Source organism: Nicotiana sylvestris, chromosome 2 (assembly GCF_000393655.2).
Source record: "Nicotiana sylvestris chromosome 2, ASM39365v2, whole genome shotgun sequence".
Taxonomy (NCBI): domain Eukaryota; kingdom Viridiplantae; phylum Streptophyta; class Magnoliopsida; order Solanales; family Solanaceae; genus Nicotiana; species Nicotiana sylvestris.
In genome coordinates, this window is record NC_091058.1 from 9,221,897 (window position 1) to 9,243,392 (window position 21,496).

At 36.1% G+C, this 21,496-nt stretch overlaps 1 protein-coding gene across 1 annotated transcript; it reads left to right on the forward strand.

Moving 5' to 3' along the window:
- The first annotated feature begins 13,134 nt into the window (after positions 1-13,134).
- On the forward strand, positions 13,135-16,490 carry LOC104239833 (cyclic dof factor 1-like). The gene is made up of 2 exons (XM_009794562.2): positions 13,135-13,480; positions 14,832-16,490. Exons 1-2 carry the CDS (start codon positions 13,340-13,342, stop codon positions 16,083-16,085), a joined length of 1,395 nt encoding a protein of 464 aa, XP_009792864.1. The 5' UTR covers positions 13,135-13,339; the 3' UTR covers positions 16,086-16,490.
- Positions 16,491-21,496: the final 5,006 nt, after the last annotated feature.

Below are 21,496 nucleotides of genomic sequence, written 5' to 3' on the forward strand. Positions count from 1 at the left end.
GGGTTGAAGATTAACTAGCCTTTCAAAAATCTGAAAATTTCCCTTGGTTTCTGTCCGTTATTTTCGGCATTCCTGGATTTTATTTTGAATTTTTCAAAGCTGTCACTGGGATTTTCGTTGACTGGTTATTGCTGGTTATTGTTGCTGTTGCTGTGTTACGTATTACGTTGCTGACTTTCTTCTTCTTATATTGACAATATCAGGTACACAACTGTAATTTTGGCATTTTGTAAGCTGAAATGAAGAATGGAGTGTTAAATTTTTAATTTAGTTTAATTTAATTTTTTGTATTGTATTTAGGTTATTCATGTATTATTATTCTGTAAATCACTGTCATTTGGCATAACTAGGCATATTATAGCGACATATTAAATAACGCCTTAACCAGATTATTAGGAAATATATTTAAGCCTGATTATTAATTAAAACTGTTTAATAAAAAAAATAGAAGAAATAACGTAAAAAATGGCGTTATTGAATCAGTTTGGCAAAAATTAACTAAGTTCCTTATTCATAAGGTTTTTCGTCAACGATAAGTTAATCGGAATCATGTAGTCAATTTCAGTTAAAACATGAATTAGTTTGCGAACAAGTATTAGGACATGATGTGAATTAAAACAAAGTTAGTTAAGGTTAAATTGTTTAAATTTTTTAGAAATATGGTTTAGTAATCAAGTTTTTTTTTCTTTCTTTCAATTTTCAGTATTTGTAAATAATTAGTTTCAATAAGCTTAAGTCTTACTAACAATTTGAATTTTAATCCAACTATGGGATAATTAGTTTTTTTTTATTATTTTTTTTTTTCGACAATTCCATGTTGTATTTATGATTATAATTTTTATTACTTTCTGTTAATATTTGTTTTTCTCTCCTATTTAATATGTTATTTTCAAGAATGTATATATTGATTTTATATTTATAGACAAACTTAGTAATAATAAAAAGGTAGTCATTAAAGGATATTCTTAAAATAAGGAAGGATTTCGCTAAAAATAAATAGATGTAAATAATACAAAAATTTACAGGATTCTCCAATCTCATTTATTTATTTAATTATTTTAAAAAAAAATTACTTAGAATTTGGGATGGATTGTTTAGTGAATTTCACTTCCTTCCCCAAAGATAATGACGCGCTAGACTCTTTAGGCGCGATTTAATTAATTTTACCTTCTTAAACTCGGATGCGCATTTCATGCGACCCAAATCTAAATCCTAAAACATTGAATAAAAATGTGTTCCGGATTGCGGGTGCATTTCATGTGACGTAATCCAAAGACATGTTTTAAACGATGTTCACAATTTTTTTAAAAAAAAAAAAAAATAATAATAATAATAATAATAAAGTGGTAAAAAAGTTAAAATTGGCACATCAGGTCATAATTGTATTAAAATCAGATAAATAAGCCAAATATGACAATTGAGCGACCGTGCTAAAACCACGGAACTCGGGAATGCCTAACACCTTCTCCCGGGTTAACAGAATTCCTTATCCGGATTTCTGGTACGCAGACTGTAATATGGAGTCATTCTTTTCCTCGATCCGGGATTAAAATTGGTGACTTGGGACACCCTAAATCTCCCAAGTGGCGACTCTGAAATAAATAAATAAATCCCGTTTCGATTGTCCTTTAATTGGAAAAAAACTCCTACGCCCTTCGCGGGATCGGAAAAAGGAGGTGTGACACCCACCAGTATAATGAGGGTATGCATTTTTCATTTCCTGTCCTAGGTCGCCCACCAGTATAATGAGGGTATGCATTTTACATTTCCTGTCCTAGGTCGCCCACCAGTATAATGAGGGTATGCATTTTTCATTTCATGTCCTAGGTCTCCCACCAGTATAATGAGGGTATACAATTCTGTCTTTTCATTTCCTGTCCTAGGTCGCCCACCAGTATAATGAGGGTATGCATTTTTCATTTCATGTCCTAGGTTGCCCACCAGTATAATGAGGGTATGCAGTTCTGTTTTCATTTCCTGTCCTAGGTCGCCCACCAGTATAATGAGGGTATGCATTTTTCATTCCATGTCCTAGGTCGCCCACCAGTATAATGAGGGTATGTATTTTTCATTTCATGTCCTAGCTCGCCCACAGTATAATGAGGGTACGCATTTTTCATTCCATGTCCTAGGTCGCCCACTAGTATAATGAGGGTATGCATTTTTCATTTCCTGTCCTATCTTGCCTACCAGTATAATGAGGGTATGCAGTTCTGTTTTCATTTCCTGTCCTAGGTCGCCCACCAGTATAATGAGGGTATGCAGTTCTGTTTTCATTTCCTGTCCTAGGTCGCCCACCAGTATAATGAGGGTATGCATTTTTCATTCCATGTCCTAGGTCGCCCACCAGTATAATGAGGGTATGAATTTTTCATTTCTTGTCCTAAGTCGCCCACCAGTATAATGAGGGTACACATTTCAGTCTTTACATTTCATGTCCTAGGTCGCCCACCAGTATAATGCGGGTACACATTTTATTTTATTTCCATGTCAGGCGCCCACATGTATAACGAGAGGAATACTTTTTAGTCTTATACTTCAGATTTTGAAATCAGTAACCCCACCGGAAGGCAGAAGGTTACAACAGGAATCCCCAGCAGGAAACAATAAAAATCCCCAGCACCAGAGAGCAGAAGGCGGCAACAAGAGGTCCTAGCACAAATTCAAGCGCGTGAGTCAAAAGGAAGAAAAGACGCGTCTTGAAAGAAGCGGCATGTGAACATTAAATTAGGCCCAACATAACAAATCTGATGAAGAAAGCCGTATCCCCAGAGGAACCGCCGAAAAGCTTAATGAAGAAAGCCATGTCCCCAGCGGACCGAACAAAATGATGAGAACTGGTATTCAGAAAAGCAAAGGGCCAGTGTCATCCCCAAATTCACGGAAAAAAAAGCACCAGAGGAAACACAAGCCGACAAGAAAGCAAAGCAACAAGAACAAGTTGCAGTCTAGCCTAGCTTCTTGTTTTCTTTTAAGCACGGTGTAACAAGGAGATCGGTAAGCAGTGGAAATATCATGCAACAACAGTAACATTGCAGTCCCATGGTAGTCCCAGCTACCAAAACTTCCCGAACTACATTAACCTGATTCCCCTTTAGCCAGGGATATGTAGGAAACCTTTGAAGCAAAGGTTCGGTTAAATCTTTTTCAAAAAAATGCTTCACACGGAGTACTCGGATGGGCAAAAATCGCTCACTTTATCTTTGCACGAAAACCCTTCGTGTCTTCGGGCAAAGAGGGGCAGCTGTAAGCACGTGATTTTTGCCCTATGAAAGAATTACTCCCAAAAAATTCAAAATAAAATGATTTTTCTTGGTGTGCAATTTTGAGAATTTTGTGACATTTTTGGATAATTATTTGTATTTGTCTGTGCATGTTTATTTGTTAAATTAATAAAAAATACAAAAATATGTCGCATTTTGCATGTAGGATTTAATTTTACAATTGTTAGTAATTAAGTTGGTTTTATAAAAATTGAAAATTACAAAAATGTGCATCGTTTGCATTTTTAGCATTTAATGTCCAATTGTACAATTTTATGCTTAATTATTACTTAATTATGTGTTAATTGTTATTGGGTGTTAATTTGCGCTTTTATAAATTAATTTAGTTATATATAATAATTTAAGGATTTTTAGAATTTAGTTTAGAAAAATAAAAGAAGAAAAGAGAGTCAAAATATAAAGAAAATCGGAATTGGGCATCTTCTTTAAATTCAGGCCACAAGCCCAAAAAATACCCAACCTTCCCCATGACCCGGTCCATTTCAAACCGGGTCGACCCGGTCCGCCCCATAACCCCAATACCTAACCCCTCTTCATTTTTTCATTTTTTCCAAAACACAAAACAAAACAAACCCTAAAACTAAACTATCCGCCCCTCTCTTCTTCTTCTTCTCCAAGACAACACCTCAAAACCCCAAGCAGCCATGGCTGCTACCCTTTCCCTCTCTGCCTCACCTTTGCACACACACACAGCCCCTCCGTCGACCACCCTATCTCCATCGTCGTCCTCAAGCTATGAACGACCAAACGAACCACCATGAACGACCACCTCCTTGCTGCGTCTTCTCCTCAACACCGCGACTGCTTCTGCTTCGTCGCCTTCCTCCATTGAGCTCGTTTCTGTTGACATTACTGCGTCTTCATCGTCAACCCGTCGCCATGGCTGCCATGGCTAAGCTCCATGCCGCTTCTGCCTTCTACTTCATCTTCTCCGCCCAAACAACCACTCACCATAGCCACTCGCAGAAGCTCCCAGTCACCTGTTGCTTCGTCCAGCGAAACCCAGTCGCTGCTGCTTCATCTTCTTCATTTTGTCGAGCTCGAACTCGAGCTCCCATGGCTGGCTACGCTCACCTCTGCCATCTCCGAGCTCTAGCCATGGACGTGGGGCTTCGTTTCACTTGTCTCCATCCAAACGACCAACTGCTACTGCTTCTTCTTCGCTACGTCCAAACAGACCCCGTTGTTGCTGCTGTTACTGTTGCTTCACCTTCGTCTTCTTCACTTCTGCTTCATGTACAAAACCAGCCGCACCTGCTGTTTTGCTGTCACCATTTTGTTATTCGAGTTTTGGTCGATGTCGTCGATCGTTGTTTTGAGTTCGTCAAGGTTAAAAGAAAGGTGAGTTCTTCGTTGAATTCAAGATCCGTTAAGTCGTTGACAGTCTTGGTGCGATAATCGTTTCCGGATAGATTTGTTTTTTTCAAATTTATCATCGTTCCGCTCCGGTTAGTTGTTTAACCAATTCGTGTTTATCGTTTTTCTTATTTTTCTTCAGTTTGTTTCATGTTTGTTTTATTTTTCTTGTTTATTTTAGGTAGAAATTGTTAGTAGTTATAATGTTTTAGTTTTAAGTTGAAGTTCAATGAATTTTGTCTTTAGTTTGTTCTGTTAATTTTAAAAGGATTTAGTATAGAAGAGTGTTAGTTTAAATCGTTTGAATCCGTCATGTTTTGTTGTTTAAAATATATTTAATTCATTTTCATCTTTGTTTGAAGTTCGTTTTTAATCCAGTGATTTAATGTGAGTTTATGTTTTGGTTTTTGATTTGTTGATTTAGTTTGAATCATGTATTATGTTGTTAATATTGTTGTCTCTTTGCTCATTCATTTTTGGTCTAAGTTAACCAGGATTGGTTCCCAATATGGTTAACTTATTTCCATTAATTTGAAGTTGTGTGATTCATTTGTGTTCATATGATTTGTTGTTGAATTTATTTAGAAATTGGTCATATTGGCTATATTTTGGTTGAGATTGATTAGGTGAATTGGTTATAGCTGATGGGGTAGTTTGGTAAATTGCAATACGTTCAGGGGTAAAATGGTAATTGCAATAAGGCCGGAGGGGTATTTTTGGAATTGAACATTTGAATAATTGTTTAATATAATGGGGGACAAGACATAATGTAGTGGGGGGAATATTGTAATTATTTATGTTAGGCATGTGGGACAAGATGTAATGGGGTGGGGTTGATATAATTGTTTAATATAATGGGGGACAAGACAAAATGTAGTGGGGGAGAATAATGTAATTGTTTATGTTAAGCATGGGGGACAAGATGTAATGAGTTGGGGTTGATATATTTATTTAATGTAGTGGGGGACAAAACATGTAGGCAGGAGGACAAGTGTTTAAAATAAAGAAAATATTAAGTAGTGGGGACAAAGCATGCAAATTGGGGGAATATTTCGGGTTGGGGATTCAAGACAAGAGTCTTGCTATAAATAAGAGTCATTTTTGACTTAGAGGGGGGAGCTTTAGGACAGAGTTTTGAGAGCTAGAGAACTTTTACACTTGAGAACTTTCGAGACTTAGAGGAGAAAGACTTTGACTTAGAGAGAGAGAAAGGAAGAGACTTTTAGAAGAAGAAAAAAAAAGTTGAGAGAGTTGACTGAATTTTGAGAAATCAGAATTTGAGAGTAAAAGAGAAAAACAATTTGAACTTTCACTTGAATAATTTTCGTTTGCCTTTCCTCGAGTGTTATTCAAAATCAGTAAACTACTGCATCTTGTATCCGTCTCTCTTCTGCTTTGACTGCGATTGCACTTTGGTATTGCTGATTTTTCAATCTGTTACTAGGTTATTCTACTGGTTGTTACTGGTTTTGCGGTGTTGCTGAACCTGCTGTTGCTGTGTTATTACTGCTGCTGACTCCTTTTCTTCTTGTACTGCCATTTCCAGGTACACATTTGTACACTTTTGGCTTGAGGCGAAATGAAATATTGACCAGGTTTTGTTCCTGTTGAATTCCTCCTGTTTAGATTTGTGTTTGAATAGAATTTTTTCTTTCTTTGTATAAAAATGTAGTTGATTGATTAATGAATAATGAGGTCGCATGTATAATAACTCCTTCATCTAATAATGTTAGTTTAAATTAATCAAAGAATAGTTAATCTGTTTTGATATTATTGTGTGTCAATCTCATGTTCTAGTGTTATTAAATAATAGAATATAGAACGAAAGCAATCTCTCTTTGTACAAACTCGATTGCAGTTTTCCATTTGCATTAGCCGTAAACTAATAACTAATAAGTTACGTCTTTTTCAGCATGTAATTAATTGAGGGATTTTATTTTTTATTTTAGAGACGAACCTAATAGAAAAAAATGTAGTCACTATAGGTTCATCCTTTTAAATAAAAATGAGACGAGCCTCGCCAAATAAAACGCACAGATTGCGGGGCCCTCAATAAATGTACATTTAATCACTTAGACTTCGGGAGGAGCCGTTTAGCAAACTTCACGGTTGTCCCCAAATAATAAATACGCTAATCTCTTTAGGTGCGATTTAATTAATCTTACCTTCTTAAACTCGGGTGCGCATTTCATGCGACCCAAATCCAAATCCCAAAACATTGAATAAAACTGTGTTCCGGATTGCGGGTGCATTTCATGTGACGCAATCCAAAGACAAGTTTTTTAAACGATGTTCATATTCTTTTAAAAATATAATAATAAAAGTGGTAAAGAGTTAAAACTTGCATAAGAGCGCATAATTGTATAAAGTCAGATAAACAAGCCGAATATGACAGTTGAGCGACCGTGCTAGAACCACGGAATTCGGGAATGCCTAACACCTTCTCCCGGGTTAACATAATTCCTTATCCGGATTTCTGGTTCGCAGACTGTAATATGGAGTCATTCTTTTCCTCGGTTCGGGATTAAATTGGTGACTTGGGACACCCTAAATCTCTCAAGTGGCGACTCTGAAATAAATAAACAAATCCCGTTTCGATTGTCCTTTAATTGGAAAAAACTCCTTCACCCCTCGCGGGGGCGGAAAAAGGAGGTGTGACACTATAAAACAATTTGGTTAAAAACGGACGTCGTTTGACGTGATTCAGACTTGAATTGCTAAATTTGATGCTTGAAGAAGTTTGAGAATTTTTTTTTGATTTTGAGGTTTGATTCATTGTTTTTGAGGTTATTTTGGCGATTTGATCGCACGGATAAGTTCGTATGATATTGATGAGTTAGTACGTATGTTTCGTTACGAGCTCCAGGGGTTCGGGTGAATTTCAGGTAGGTTCCGGGATGCCTTAGGCCTAAAAACACAGTTGTTGCAGGTTTAGAGAAATTTGCAGGTCTTTGAACCTGCTAGTGCGGCCCGCGAGAAATCGTGTGCAACTAAGAAGGTTCAGTGCGGTCCGCGGTGGAGAGTTGTGCGGCCGCAGTCAACTTTGTGCGGTCCGCGGTGGAGAGCTGTACGGCCACAGTCAACTTTGTGCGGTCCGCAGTGGAGGGTTGTGCGGCCGCGGTCGGTTTTGTGCGGTCCGCACCGGGGCGCTGATCTGCAGTATTCCAGGAAGGACTGTGCGGCCGCGGTCCATTTTGTGCGGTCCGCACAGGGCACCTGAGAATAGTATAAATAGATGGGATTTTCAGCTATTTTTCATTTTTCAAAACTCCTAAAACATAAGAGGCGATTTTTCAAACAACCTTTCTTCTCCAAATCAATTGTAAGTCATTTTTAACTAGTTTTCTTCAATTATTAACATCTTTTGTCATGATTTTAACTTCAAATCAATGATTTTCATGGGGAAAATCGGGTGTTTTGGATAGAACCTAGGTTTTTCAAAAATTGGGGATTTGGACCTCGATTTGAGGTCTGATTTCAAAACAAATCACATATTTGAGCTCGTGGGGGAATGGATAATCGGGTTTTGGTTCGAACCTCGGGTTTTGACCATATGGGCCCAGAGCGATTTTGACTTTTTGGGTAAAACTTTGAAAAAATCCATTTTCATGCATTCAAATTGATTCGTTTAGCATTTATTAATATAATTATGTAATTTGTGACTAGATATAAGCGAATTGGCGGTGGAATCAAGGGGTAAAGCTATAATTGAAACTTGAGTTGTGTTCGAGGCATCGAGGTAAGTGTTTGGTCTAACCTTAGCTTGAGGGATTAAGAGTTGTGTCCTATTTGCTATTTGTTTCTTGTTGAGTACGACATATATGCATGGTGATGAGTAACTATACAGTGGTGTCAAGCATGACCGTGAGTCTTATATTGTGATTCTCATGATTTCGTTGTATTATTCATGCCTTGGTGAAGATTTCTATTTGTTGTGTAAAGTTGTGGAAAAAATTGTGACCTATGAACATTGAGGAGCGTTGACTCCAATCATATAACGGATTGTGAAAGTATAAGTGATAATTAAAACTCTAGAGCATTGGCTCGAGTTGTGAAGTGAAATGTGAAGTAAAAGTGAGAAAGAGAAGAGATCATTATGTTGGCCCCTTGCCGGGCTATTGTTGAGTTGTGGTTCCATTGCATTGTGTTCTTAAATGATATTACAGACGTTTAGGTTGATGATTCTTTGTGTTGGGTAAGGATTGTGGTTATAGCTGTGGTAATTAGATGTTGGAACAAATTTGGTTATAACTGAGGTAGTTAGGTGTTGTATCAAGTTTGGTTATAGATGTGGTAGTTAAATGTTGGAACAAGTTTGGTTAGAGCTGAGGTAGTTAGGTGTTGTAACAAGTTTGGTTATAACTGTGGTAGTTAGATGTTGGAACAAGTTTGGTTATAGCTGAGGTAGTTAGGTGTTGTAACAAGTTTGGTTATAGCTGTTTCTCCATTGCCGGGTTGTAATTACTTATGCCGTCGAGTACCTTGCCGGGAAAGTGTAGACCTTATTGTTCCCTTGTCGGGACACTCATTATAATTGTAAATATTATATATGGATCGGGTTGCATGCTGCAACAATATTATATATGGATCGGGTTGCACGTCGCAACAATATTATATATGGATCGGGTTGCACGCCGCAACAATATTATATGTGGATCGGGTTGCACGCCGCAATAATATTATAAATGGGAGCGAGTGGTACGCCTACCACAAGATATAATGAAATGGGAGCGGGTGGTACGCCTACCACAAGATATAACAAAATGGGAGCGGGTGGTACGCCTACCACGAGATGTGAAAAGAAAGTGAATCTGCCTTTGTTTTTCTTACTCTTGTTATTGGTTGGATTTTGATTCCTTTATAGTTCTTTTGATAATCTGTTCTTGCTTGTTATTCCCCGAAGCATGTTTCCCCCGCCCATCTTTACTTGTTTATTTCTGCTTTACTTTCCGCTGTATATCATATAACTGCACAAGTTTATTTGGTAGTCTGGTCCTAGCCTCGTCACTACTTCGCCGAGGTTAGGTTAGGCACTTACTAGCACATGTGATCGGTTGTACTGATACTACACTCTGCACTCTTTTGTGCAGGCCCCAATGTTGTGGACTTTGGACCGCAGTGAGATTGCTGAATCTCGTTCATCAGGCGACCCGAGGTAGCTCTGTAGACGTTCGTAGGCCTTGGCGTCTCATTCTATCTACTTTCCCGTTTCTTACACGTATTTCCAGAGACAATGTTGTATTTAATTCTTTCAGACCTTTATGTGTAGTATTCTTAGACCGTTTGTGAAACTATGACACCAGTTCTGGGTAGTTGAGACTCAAATAGTTGCATTAGATATTCATGTTCAGATGATTTATTGTTTTCTTCCGCTTATATTAAATTTTGCTGTTTAAATGTTATTACTTCGCAATTATTAATGAATATAAAATGGGTAAAAAGAAAAGGTAAATTGTTCACTTAATTGGCTTGCCTAGCTCACACTAGTAGGCGCCATCACGACTCCCGAGGGTGAAAAATCCGGGTCGTGACAATTGCGGGAAGGGGGAATAGGGGTGGGTGGTGAAGAAAAACAAAAAAAATAAATTTTTTTGAGGGGGTTTGCGCGGAGGGGGTGGGGTAGGGGGTGGTGCAGAAAAGCAAAAAAATAAAAAATTGAAAATACAAAAAAAAGTAATTTTTTTAGGGGGTTTGCGGGGGGGTAGGGGGTTAGGGGTGGGGTGGGTGGTGCAGAAAAACAAAAGAACAGAAAATTAAAAATACAAAAAAAAAAGTAAATTGGGGCAACTAAGTAAATTTCTAGATAAATTGGGTTGAGATTCCTTTATTTTGGGTGAGTTTCATAGGTTGTATTTGGACTACTTAATAAGTTAGAATGAGCTATAAAAAATAATGGGTTAACTTGGGCTCAACCCAAATTGACACATGAGCTAAAATATTTATAGCCCAACCTATTAATCTCTGAGCCAATTGGGCAGATTGGATGAATTTGGGCTCAAATTGCCACCCCTAAATTAAACTAAGGTTTGTTGCGTGTGCACGTTAAAAATTGCACGGGGCGCCCTATTTGGTCTCCCCCATTTAACATATACCAATTTTTTTAAAGTTTTAACTTGTACCTACTTTTTAAACAACTTCAACCCCCTTTCTCGTCCTCCTTTTCCTCCTTCGTTTTCTGCTATTTTTGTTTTTGGTTTGTTCCCAAATTCATAAAGTTATGATCTTTGGTTTAGAACTTGGTTCGGTTGGAGAGAAAATCTTGAAGAAACTGTTCGTTTTCAGAATGCACATAGTAAATTTTGATGGTATGGTGTTTTTTATGAGGTTTCTCTATGACATTGATGGTTTGGTGTTTTTATGAGGTTTCTCTATGACAAACAGAGCATTCTTGGAATTCTTAAATTTCAACCTTTTACCTTTCCTTTGAATTCAGGAAGCTTTTTGGTGGACTTTAATTTTAGGCTCTATCCTCATTTTTATTATGTTAGAAAGTTTTTTCAAAAATTTCAGCTTATATAGTGCTGAAATTTTTACAAATGAACTAAATAACTTTAGCATCTTCTGCTGAAGTTTTTGAAAAAACTTTATGACAAAACTAATAAATCCAGGACAAAAAAACTTCAGCTTATGTAGTACTGAAGTTTTTACAAATGAACCAAATAACTTCAGCATCTTCTGCTGAAGTTTTTGAAAAGGCTTATCCAGGACAAAAAAACTTCAGCTTATTTAGTGTTGAAGTTTTTACAAATGAACAAAATAACTTAAGCATCTTCTGCTGAAGTTTTTGAAAAAGTTTTATGACAAAACTAATGAATCCAGGACAAAAAAAACTTCAGCTATTTTAGTGCTGAAGTTTTTACAAATGAACTAAATAACTCAGCATCTTATCCAGGACAAATAAACTTTAGCGTATTGCCTTTGCTACTTCAGGCCCGTCTACTAGAATGTTGAAGTTTTGCATGATTGTCTTTGCTACTTCAGCCCCGTATGCTGAAATTATGCGAAAAAGTGGGTACGCTTGTAATTTTTTTTGCAAAGCGAGCACAAGTTCAAACGTAACCCAAAAAATGAGTATAGATACAAATCCCGTGTGAACGTTTTGTAGCGTCTATCGTCTGGGTCAATTTGCAGTATCATCCTCATGTAGTTACCGTTCAATTTTTACACTTTGATTAGGCACGAATGTTAAAAGAAGATTTTTAAAAATTTTGATTTTAAATATGTGAATATTTTTTTTATAGCTAGAAATGCTAGTCACTAATCTCATAATCTTCAATTGAAGATGTATCTTAACATGGTTAAAAGTTCCTATTGAATCAGATATGTTATAGTAATAAATAAAATGATAATATCAAAATTAAAACAGTATAGATATCACAAGGTGACATTATCCTTTAAACAAATTAAAAGAAGAATAATAAGCTACATTGAAACGGATAATAGAAAAAAAGAAGGAAGAAAATCCCCAAAAAGAACAAAAAAGAAAAGCCCCAAAAGCTGGGCGATCTTTTGAAAGGGGTGGGCGGTTTAGTCAAGGAAAAAGCGAAAGGCAGTGCTGACTCAGATCAAAAAGTCATCCACTTTATTGAGAGAATCAAGAAAGAGAAAGAGAGAAAAAGCGAAAATCTCTAGGCCACATACTACTTGTGGCTCACAAATAAACCCCCCCTTTTTTTACTGACGTGGCATACCCCCCAAAGGTATTAAGTAGTAACCTATTTTTGGTTTCTCGCCTGTGTTCGATACTTACATTGGAACCTGACTTAATTCTAATTCGCGCCGGAAAATCCTATATTGGGGATAATATGCTCCATAACAAATGCGGCTCCATACCCAGGGTTTGAATCCGAGACTTCTGGTTAATGATGAAGAAGTACTTATCACTTAACCACAAACACTTATCAGTAGGTATTAACCTTTTCTACACTTAATATCTACAACATTGTTGAATACTTACTACATTTCATTTTATAAATTATCACATCAAATAAACTTAAGCAAATAGATGTAATTTTAAATTCTTCAAAACATTTGAAAATAAATATTAATGAGGTGCTGTAACAAATTATTTAACATATGAAAATGGAAAAAAGATTTATATAATATAAAGAAGAGAAATATACGAGACTATCTGAAACCTTCCATTTTGGTAAACTAGAGCCCATTTGGACGTAAGAATTATTTTAATTTTTTTCCGATTTTTTTTTAAATTAATATTTGGCCATAAAATTTTCAATTTTCATTTGAAGATGAATTTGAGAATTTTTCGAAAATTTGAAAATTTTAAATTTTTTTCACTCAGATTACTCACAAAAATTCAAAAACAACCCAAAATTATATGGTATCTTTACACAAAGATAACTCTTCAAATTATATTTATATCGAGACACAACTCTAATTTTCAAATATACCATTTTAATTGAAAAAAAATTCAATTTTTTGGGAATTTTACAACTCTTATGTCCAAACGCCCACTAAAGACCAATCCTCAAACCAGACCCAAAGTCCCATAACTCAAAAGCACGCACAGAGTGAAAGTGTTTTGTGGGTGTCAGATCTCTTTTTCTCTGTTGAATGAGTAAAGTGTAAACATGTCAATTGAGAAATAATCTCAAAACCACTTCACTTTATCCATTTCATTCTCTTCTATTGCTACTTATACTAAGTTTTTCTATTGCTTAAATCTTTGGGACTTGCTAATGTCTGGATCAATTGCTAATAAGGACCCAGCCATTAAACTCTTTGGTCGGACGATTCAGTTGCCCGATTTTCCGGCGCCGTCTCCGGCAGATACCGGAGACTATAGTTCCTCAGCTGGAGAAGCTGAGCTAGAGCACAAGGTATATGATTATAAATTCTTCTTCTTCTATATAATGACTTTATTTATTAAGTATTGTGTTTAAGTCATCCGAAGACTATTTGTTGACTTTCCCTTTGGACCATCTTGTTAGGGTTTTGGTTGATTAATTTTGTTAGGTTATGCTGAAATGGAAGGGATTCGTATAGGGTATACTTTGGTTCTTTTGTTTGGGTAGGAAATTTTACCTCGTTTGGCTATTAGGTCATGCAAACTGAAATTTTCTAATTTGGCTTCTTTCTTTATCTTGAACATATAAATTTCTCCTTTTTTATTTGTCTCCATAAATGGTTGGCTATTTTCTAATGAAAAATTTACTGAATTCACCATTTTATGCAGGAAGTTAATAGAGTTGTAATTTCTTGTGTTTCCATTCAACTAAACTCAATCTCAATATAGAGGGTTCTTTGTAACTTGTAATTTGAGGGTAAGTACCCACACCGGGTGTGTACACCTAACTAAACAATTAACCTTAACGGTCAACAAATCAAAGTGAAAATGCATGTCACTTAACCATGGTTAACTGTCAAAAAGTGTATATGCAAGACAATGTCTCATGTTAATTGGCTTGGTGTTAACACCCGGTGTAATTAAATGTTTACCATAATTTGACTATTTTATTTGGCCATTGGCTTACCACAACTCTCCTCCTTTTTCGAGCTTGGGATAGGCTATGATTTGCACATAGTAAGAGTTTTGTTATGCTTAAACAAGTTTTTCCCCCCTATATTTGGCGAGCTGTGTTTGCATAGTTCAAGCAACAACTTTGCTTTGTACGCTGCATGGTTGTTACATGTCCTGTCAAAGTTTCGTACTTCACATGCTCCAACATACTTCAGATATTTATATATGAGCTAGACTTGTTTAGTTTTGAACTTGTCAATTGTCATTGAATATAAAAGCACCAGCGGACACAGGCTTATGCTGTCTTGTGTTAATTCCTGTAACTGATGATATGATATTATGGAAAAGTTGTTTAATTTCTATGTAATGTGAATGATGAATCTTTTCTTAACAACGATATTTAGTGCTCTAACTATATCATGAACCGTCCAAAACATACTCAAGCTGTAAAAAGTACTCAAATCCTCTGTCCTCCCTCACTAGCATCTAAATGATAATATGATTTCTATGTCTTCCTTTTATCTTTAGCCTCAATGTTCTCTGAATGACCTCGTCATCCTTCAATGATAGGGAAGTCAGGAGTCAGTGTAGGTATCAGGATCTAGTGAAATCTTGTTAAACACTTGCCTGACCTTGCCACGTCCATAAGTTATCTGTTATCTGAATAAAGCGTAATAAACTAACTTGTTTTACACACATTCTATGTACAGGGTCAGTGTGATGATTGTAAGGATGAGAATGAACATTTGATTGCCGAGGAGTTGCAGGGTCGGAATCCAATTCCAGAGAAAAGTGATATTATAGAGGAGTCACCTTCTTATAATGACTGTTCAACAGCCAAAACATCAAAAAGTGAAGAGGAACAGGCTGAAACAAGTAATTCACAGGAGAAAATCCTGAAAAAACCAGACAAGATACTTCCATGTCCTCGCTGTAATAGCATGGAAACAAAATTTTGTTACTTCAACAATTACAACGTCAGCCAGCCTAGACACTTTTGCAAGAATTGTCAGAGATATTGGACTGCTGGTGGGACTATGAGGAATGTGCCTGTAGGTGCTGGCCGTCGGAAACACAAGAACCCAGTTTTGCATTACCGTCACATATCCGTCTCTGAGACACTACCAGATCTTTCAAATGGAATCCAGCCACCTCCGCTCAAGCTCAATGGAACCATTCTTGCATTTGATACTGACAAACCCCTGCGCGAGTCAATGGGTTCAGTTTTGAACATTGCTGATAAAACTATGCAGAATTGCTCTGGGAATGGGTTCCACAGATATAAGGAGCTTGGAATTCAGGCTGGAGACAATGGAGACGATCGTTCCAATGGATCTTCAGTTACTGCTTTAAGTTCAAAGGATAGTGATAATGGGTTGCCCGACATGCCGAGACAGAACTGTGATAGCTTTTCACCTCATTTACCTTGCTTTACTGGAGCTCCTTGGCCATATCCATGGAGTTCTGTGCACTTGAGCAATGCAGTACCTCCACCTGGTTACTATCTTCCTGGCTTTCCTATGCCGTTCGTCCCTGCTTATTGGGGTTGTGCAATACCAGGTTCTTGGAATGTCCCTTGGATGTCCCCACCCACTGCATCCCAAAACCAAATGCCTCCAACTTCTAGTCCTAATTCTCCAAATCTGGGGAAACATCCAAGGGATGAGATTATTCTGAAATCAATGGGCAGTGAAGAAGAACCACGGAAAGAGAGTAATCCACCTGAGAAATGCCTATGGTTTCCAAAAACATTGCGAATTGGTGATCCAGGGGAAGCTGCAAAGAGTTCTATCTGGTCAACATTGGGAATAAAACATGACGTAGTTGATTCAGTCAGCGGAGGTTCTTTCAAAGCCTTTCTGCCAAAGAGTGATGAAAGGAACCATGTTTCAGAAAACTCTTCTGTATTAAAAGCCAATCCAGCAGCAATGTCTAGGTCATTAAATTTCAATGAGAGCTCGTAAACAGGTGTCTTTGGAATCTTCGTAAAGGTTAAATGGTGGTGACAATGCAGGAAGTCTTCAGCTGTGCTATCTCCAGATTTATCTGCCACTGGCACTACTTACCCTTTTTTTGCCCCCTCATGTAGGACCAGTTATTTACACAGTTTAGTAGGAGAAAGTTTAGGGGTAGATTCCTCAACTTATATTTACAAAATTAGAGTAGATCAATCTAGCTGCTAGTTCCTGCCTTTTTGTTTGAGTGAGGTCGGTGCTTTTTGTTTCGTAAATGGTTTTCTTGAAGTTTAGCTTTCTTAGTTGATGTGCATATCTGTATTTGAGAAAGTGAGAAACATACTAGAGTATTTGTATAAAGAATCACCCCTGTGGTAAAATAAGTTGGAGGTAAAATGAAGAGTTCCTTATTTACCTTGTTTTGTTTCAAGTGCTATTTTAATTTACCATCATGAATGGAGCTCCACTATAAATAACTTGACCTTTCCTTTCTTCCTCTATTTGTTAACCCTCTTTTCCCTGTTTTTGGGGACTACATCTAAAATAGTTGTCGATGAAATGTACTAGATGTAAATTGAACTATCCTGCAGTGGTTGTTTATGTTTTTCCTCTCCAGAGACTTAATGGGGTTATTCTCCAACTCTTAGCAGTTGTATATACGACTACAGATTGCTTGCACTGAAAAGGGCATAGTAATGGCCGATGTTTGAGAGATTAGTTATCTGGTGAATAACCAGGCAACATTCCTTTTTAGTGCCAGTTGCCAAGGGCGAAGTATAGCTTGTCATAAAGTTGCATGCTTTGTTCCCATTTGATTACCTTTCAGGACATGACCATGGATAGCAAAAGTGTGAAGGTTGAGAATAAAGATAAAGGGTTAGGTGACCGAGTGTTGTCCTTGTTTGTAGCAGTAGCTTTGATACACCATTTGGTGCCTTCCGCTTTTTTTTTTTTTTTTTCCTGTACCCCTAGTCTTCTGTTACTACTTGCTGTTGTCTTGTATTTCGGTTTTGATTGCATTACCTATTGCTAGTTTTGTATTTTTGTTTTGGTTGTCAGATCGGTTTGCTTGTTAATGCCCCTCCCCTCTCCCCTTCCTGAGCTAAGGGTCTACTGGAAACCGCCTCTCTGCCTTTTTAAAGCTAGGGGAAAGGTCAGCCTACACTTTACCCTCCCCAGACCCCACTTGTAGAAGTACAGTGGATATGTTGTTGCATTGTTGCATTCCTTCTTTTTCATTTTATGGGGGATGGGGTGGAGAGGGAAGTGGCTGCTGCGGAACCTTTGTTGCTTTGGCATCTGAGCTTTTAATACAAAAATAGATCTAGGGCAGGTTTCATGAGTTTACTTGAGCTCATTGCTTTCAGCTTGAACGATGAATATATTTGTAAAAAGAAATTAAAATATGTATGCCTATAATAAGATTATACTCATTTTGAATCAATTAACTCTATACATATTATTCGCTGAACTGCTACTAAAAATTGGTGGCAGAAGGAATGCAGGTTGTTGTTATCTAATGATCAACTTGTTGTAGGGTGAAGATGGAGGGCTGAAAATGTTTAATTCAATAAACTCTGCCAACCCTTATTGTTGATACCGCTAAAAATAGTTGAATATACTTTTATATGGTGTCTATGAGAGATTCATCGCTCGTATTGGTGCAGTAATACAACATGCAGTCGAATGGATAGACTCGCTTTCCCTTTAGTAAGTCCTACACAATACAAACTTGAATTAGTCAGATCAGTAGGTTTTGAATATCTAATGCATAAAGCAAAAGAAGTACATCAACCCGATGCACAATGCAGTGTCTATGTCTTGTTATAATTTCCTTGACTACTATATTAACCACAGATTTTAAATGGTGGGTCTTATTTGATTTGAGAGAATCCTAAACAACTATTTATGTGATAAGTCTTGTTTCTACCAAGGATTTAATTCTTCTGTAGCCTGAGGTTGCCTGGAAAGTTCAAGGCTATATTTGCAAGTTATTTGTGCTTCAAGCCTTCAAATGCTTTGTTAAGGTTTTATATGGAGCGTCCAAGTATGATAAAGTTATTGGGATTGAGAATCAAAAGTCAACTTCCATTAATATTAGCTTAATTTTGGCATTACTTTCAAGTAAAAGTAATTCTTGAAGTACTGAAACCTTCGGCCTCTACTAAAAAGGACAAAAAGAGTTTAAGCAAGCATTTATTAAAGGAGTTAAATTTATACAAGAACTATCTCTCTTTATTTATCTAATATCGAAAAAACCAAAAGAAGAGTAGTTGAAGCAAGCATTTATTAGAGGAGTTAAAATAGTGCTAGTAAATACTTCGTCCGTTTACTTTTAGCTATCCATTTTTAATTTTACACTTCCTTTAAAAAAATAAAGTATGTATTTTATAATTTTACCTATAATAATAATAATATTTTTAAAAATTTTTAAAAATAATTTTTTTCTCTTGATTTAATATAATGAACAAGCAAAAGTGAACGAGAGAGTAAATTAAAGAACAAGAAAAGAAGAATTGGTGTGGCAAAAGAAGAAAGCTGCGTCTCTGCCTTACGGCCCAGATAAAGTACATTTGTTTGTTGAAGCTGAAGTTTAAGCGTGGAGATGTCACCCTCCGAAACAACAAAGAGGAATTGAAAAGTAAAGTCTTTAATAGCAGGAGAAAACATTTAAATGGTGACACGTGATGCTTCCGAAGTTCTCATAATTCAAAGGCATGCTTAATTATTTTGGTTAATGAAAGGTAAAGGTGGTTAATTAAGAGTTAAAACCTCATTTCGATTTGCGAACATTCATGTGCATGCACACAAGTGATTTGACAAGCTTCTTCACCTCCTCCAATTCAATTTATTGTATTTATTGCCGTGGTAGAGCCAGAATTTTTATTAAGAAGTGTTAAAATATAAAAAAAATTAGATATACCGACAAGTCAAGAGGGGTCAACGTAAATTCCAAGTAGTGAAAAAAATTTATCTAACAATATTAAGTAATTTGGTTGAATGCGACTCCGCCACTGATTATTGCAACTACTAAGATTAAACTCTAATAGGAGCGTTTTCCCTTAAATGGGTACAATGCAAATCTGAATTCAAAAATAGCTAGATTTATAAATGGTCATTCAAAAATAGCCACAGTTTCAAAAGTAATCAAAATTTACTCACTTTTCATGTAAAGATAAATCTGAACGAAAACACTGTTCAAAATCCGGAAAAATACTCCAGCATAATATATTGGAGTTCCAGTATAATATACCGGTCCAACATAATATAGTGGAGTTTGGAGCACTGATGCTCCAGTCTCCAGTATATTATACTGGAGCCACCAAAGTATATTGATCCAGCATAATATGCTGGAAGTTCATACAAAGATGCACTGAACTCCAGTATATTATGCTGAATCAGGCTCTGTTGCAACGAAATAGTAGCTATTTTTCATTGACTTGGCAAACGTTGACTATTTTTGAATGACCAGTCCGATAATTGATTAGACCATACTATTTTAACGTTAATAAGCGATGATAAGGTTGGAATGGGTTTAAACTCCCCAATAAAGAGTATATATTAAGATGGAGGAACCATTACTTTTATCACATCATCTAGTCCTATTGTACTGTACGTGGGTAAGATTGATTTTATTGCAGTATCAATTGTTGAGAATTAGAGAATCTGAGATAGCTCTTCTACCTGAATAGTCTTGAGACCTAAAAATATAAAATGAAAATAGCTCCTCTTCTTCTTCTTTTTTCAATTTTTTTTTTCAAAACTGTATTTGTCCATAAAATTTTGTAAGTTTTTGAAAAAAAAGTCGAAAATCTTTTCTTAAAGTTAAGTTAATCTGAAGATAGAAAATTGCGTATAGTATATAAGAAAAGTATCCGCTTGACTTTTTAGGAAGAACACTGTTTGCAAGATCCAGCCTTAGTAAGAGAGTTGAGATTGAGCGAATAGAAGAATTTTTAGTAAAGGGAGGAAAGAGCTACGTCTCGTTTAGAAGAAGAGGTTTTTTCACTTTCGAGAGGGATGATACATAAGCACTCCTGATCTTCTATCTGTATCCGCTGCTCTTAGACTTGTTAGAATCCAATATTAAAAGGAAGAATTCAATAGGTATCTCAATATCCATTTTCTTAGATAGATAAGAGATCAGCTAAAATAATGGGCATACCCCTCTTCCCCTTCCGTTTACGAGTTTTTCAAAAAATTACTTTTTCAAAACTTTTATTTATTTTTTCTCAATCACAAAACTGCAATATTTTTTCAAGTGAAATGCATCTTCAAACATAATTATACATTTTAAATATTATTTTTTTAACTTAACTCCAAATATAACTTTTTTACAAAAATTATACTAATTTTTATGTCCAAACGTCTACTTATTTCTATCAAGCAAAAATCAAGATACGTTTCCAAAGTGTTGACTTCGAAATATGCTATTTTTATACCTTTTACTAACATATTTCCCATTCCCCTCATAATGATAAAATAGATATCTTCCTTTTCAGGTCAATCCTACAAAGTTTGCTCTATTCCTTATATAGCAAAATCTTTTCCATCCAGCAATTCTAATTAGAAGAATATAATAAATACACATTTTTTTTTATTTCAGATTCAAGTAATATCTTCAATTTCACTTTTCCTCTTTTTCCAACTTGCAAATTACTACATATGTTCAGGGCACAGAGCATTATTTTAGCATATATAGATCAAAAAGTTTTTTTAAAAAAAAAGTCAATTTAGTTCAGAAAAAAATGAAAAGGGAAAAAGTAGTAAAATAATCTATTAAAAGGGCTTAGTAATAAATGGCAAGTGCACTACCTGAGGACCCAGAAATAATCGGATCTGAAACGTTTCTTACGTCTCCAAACTCTCTATATATAGCCATTTCGTAGATTTCTAGGGTCTCCACTTTACTTACTGTACGCCAAGTGCCCACCTTATTATAACCCTCTTTACTTCCTCATACTGTCACAAATCACAGACCCATTTTCCAGTTAAGAAAAAAAGAAATTTATCAATGGGGCGTTCCACTTTCGTTGTGGCTGTTTTTCTCATGCTTTTCTTCTCTCTTTCTCATGGTAATTCTTTATTCTGCTTCTTTTTGTGTGTGCTGCTATTTTACTTACCATTTTTTTTTTCATCGCTATTTTCCTTACTTGTTTTGATTTGTGTAGGAATCGGCAGAAAAATGATCGGTTTTTCTTCCCATGGCCACACCCATAGAGTTTTACTTGAGGTTTGTTCACCCTTCTTTCAGTTTAATTTTCGTTTTTAGTCCCTGAATATTGGCAAATTTTTAATTTGGTCCTTCTACTATCTGATTGAGCAATTTTAGCTTTCAAGTAATCAGTGATAGAGTCAAGATTTTTGCAGAAAATTTAAAAATTTAAAAAACTGTGACTAGTGGGAATTGAACCACCAAT

Bases quoted from the DNA above. Each gene is read 5' to 3' on its own strand.
- LOC104239833 (XM_009794562.2), top strand. From the start codon at position 13,340: ATGTCTGGATCAATTGCTAATAAGGACCCAGCCATTAAACTCTTTGGT. The intron at 13,481-14,831 runs GTATATGATTAT...TTCTATGTACAG, and splicing joins AAGCTGAGCTAGAGCACAAG to GGTCAGTGTGATGATTGTAA.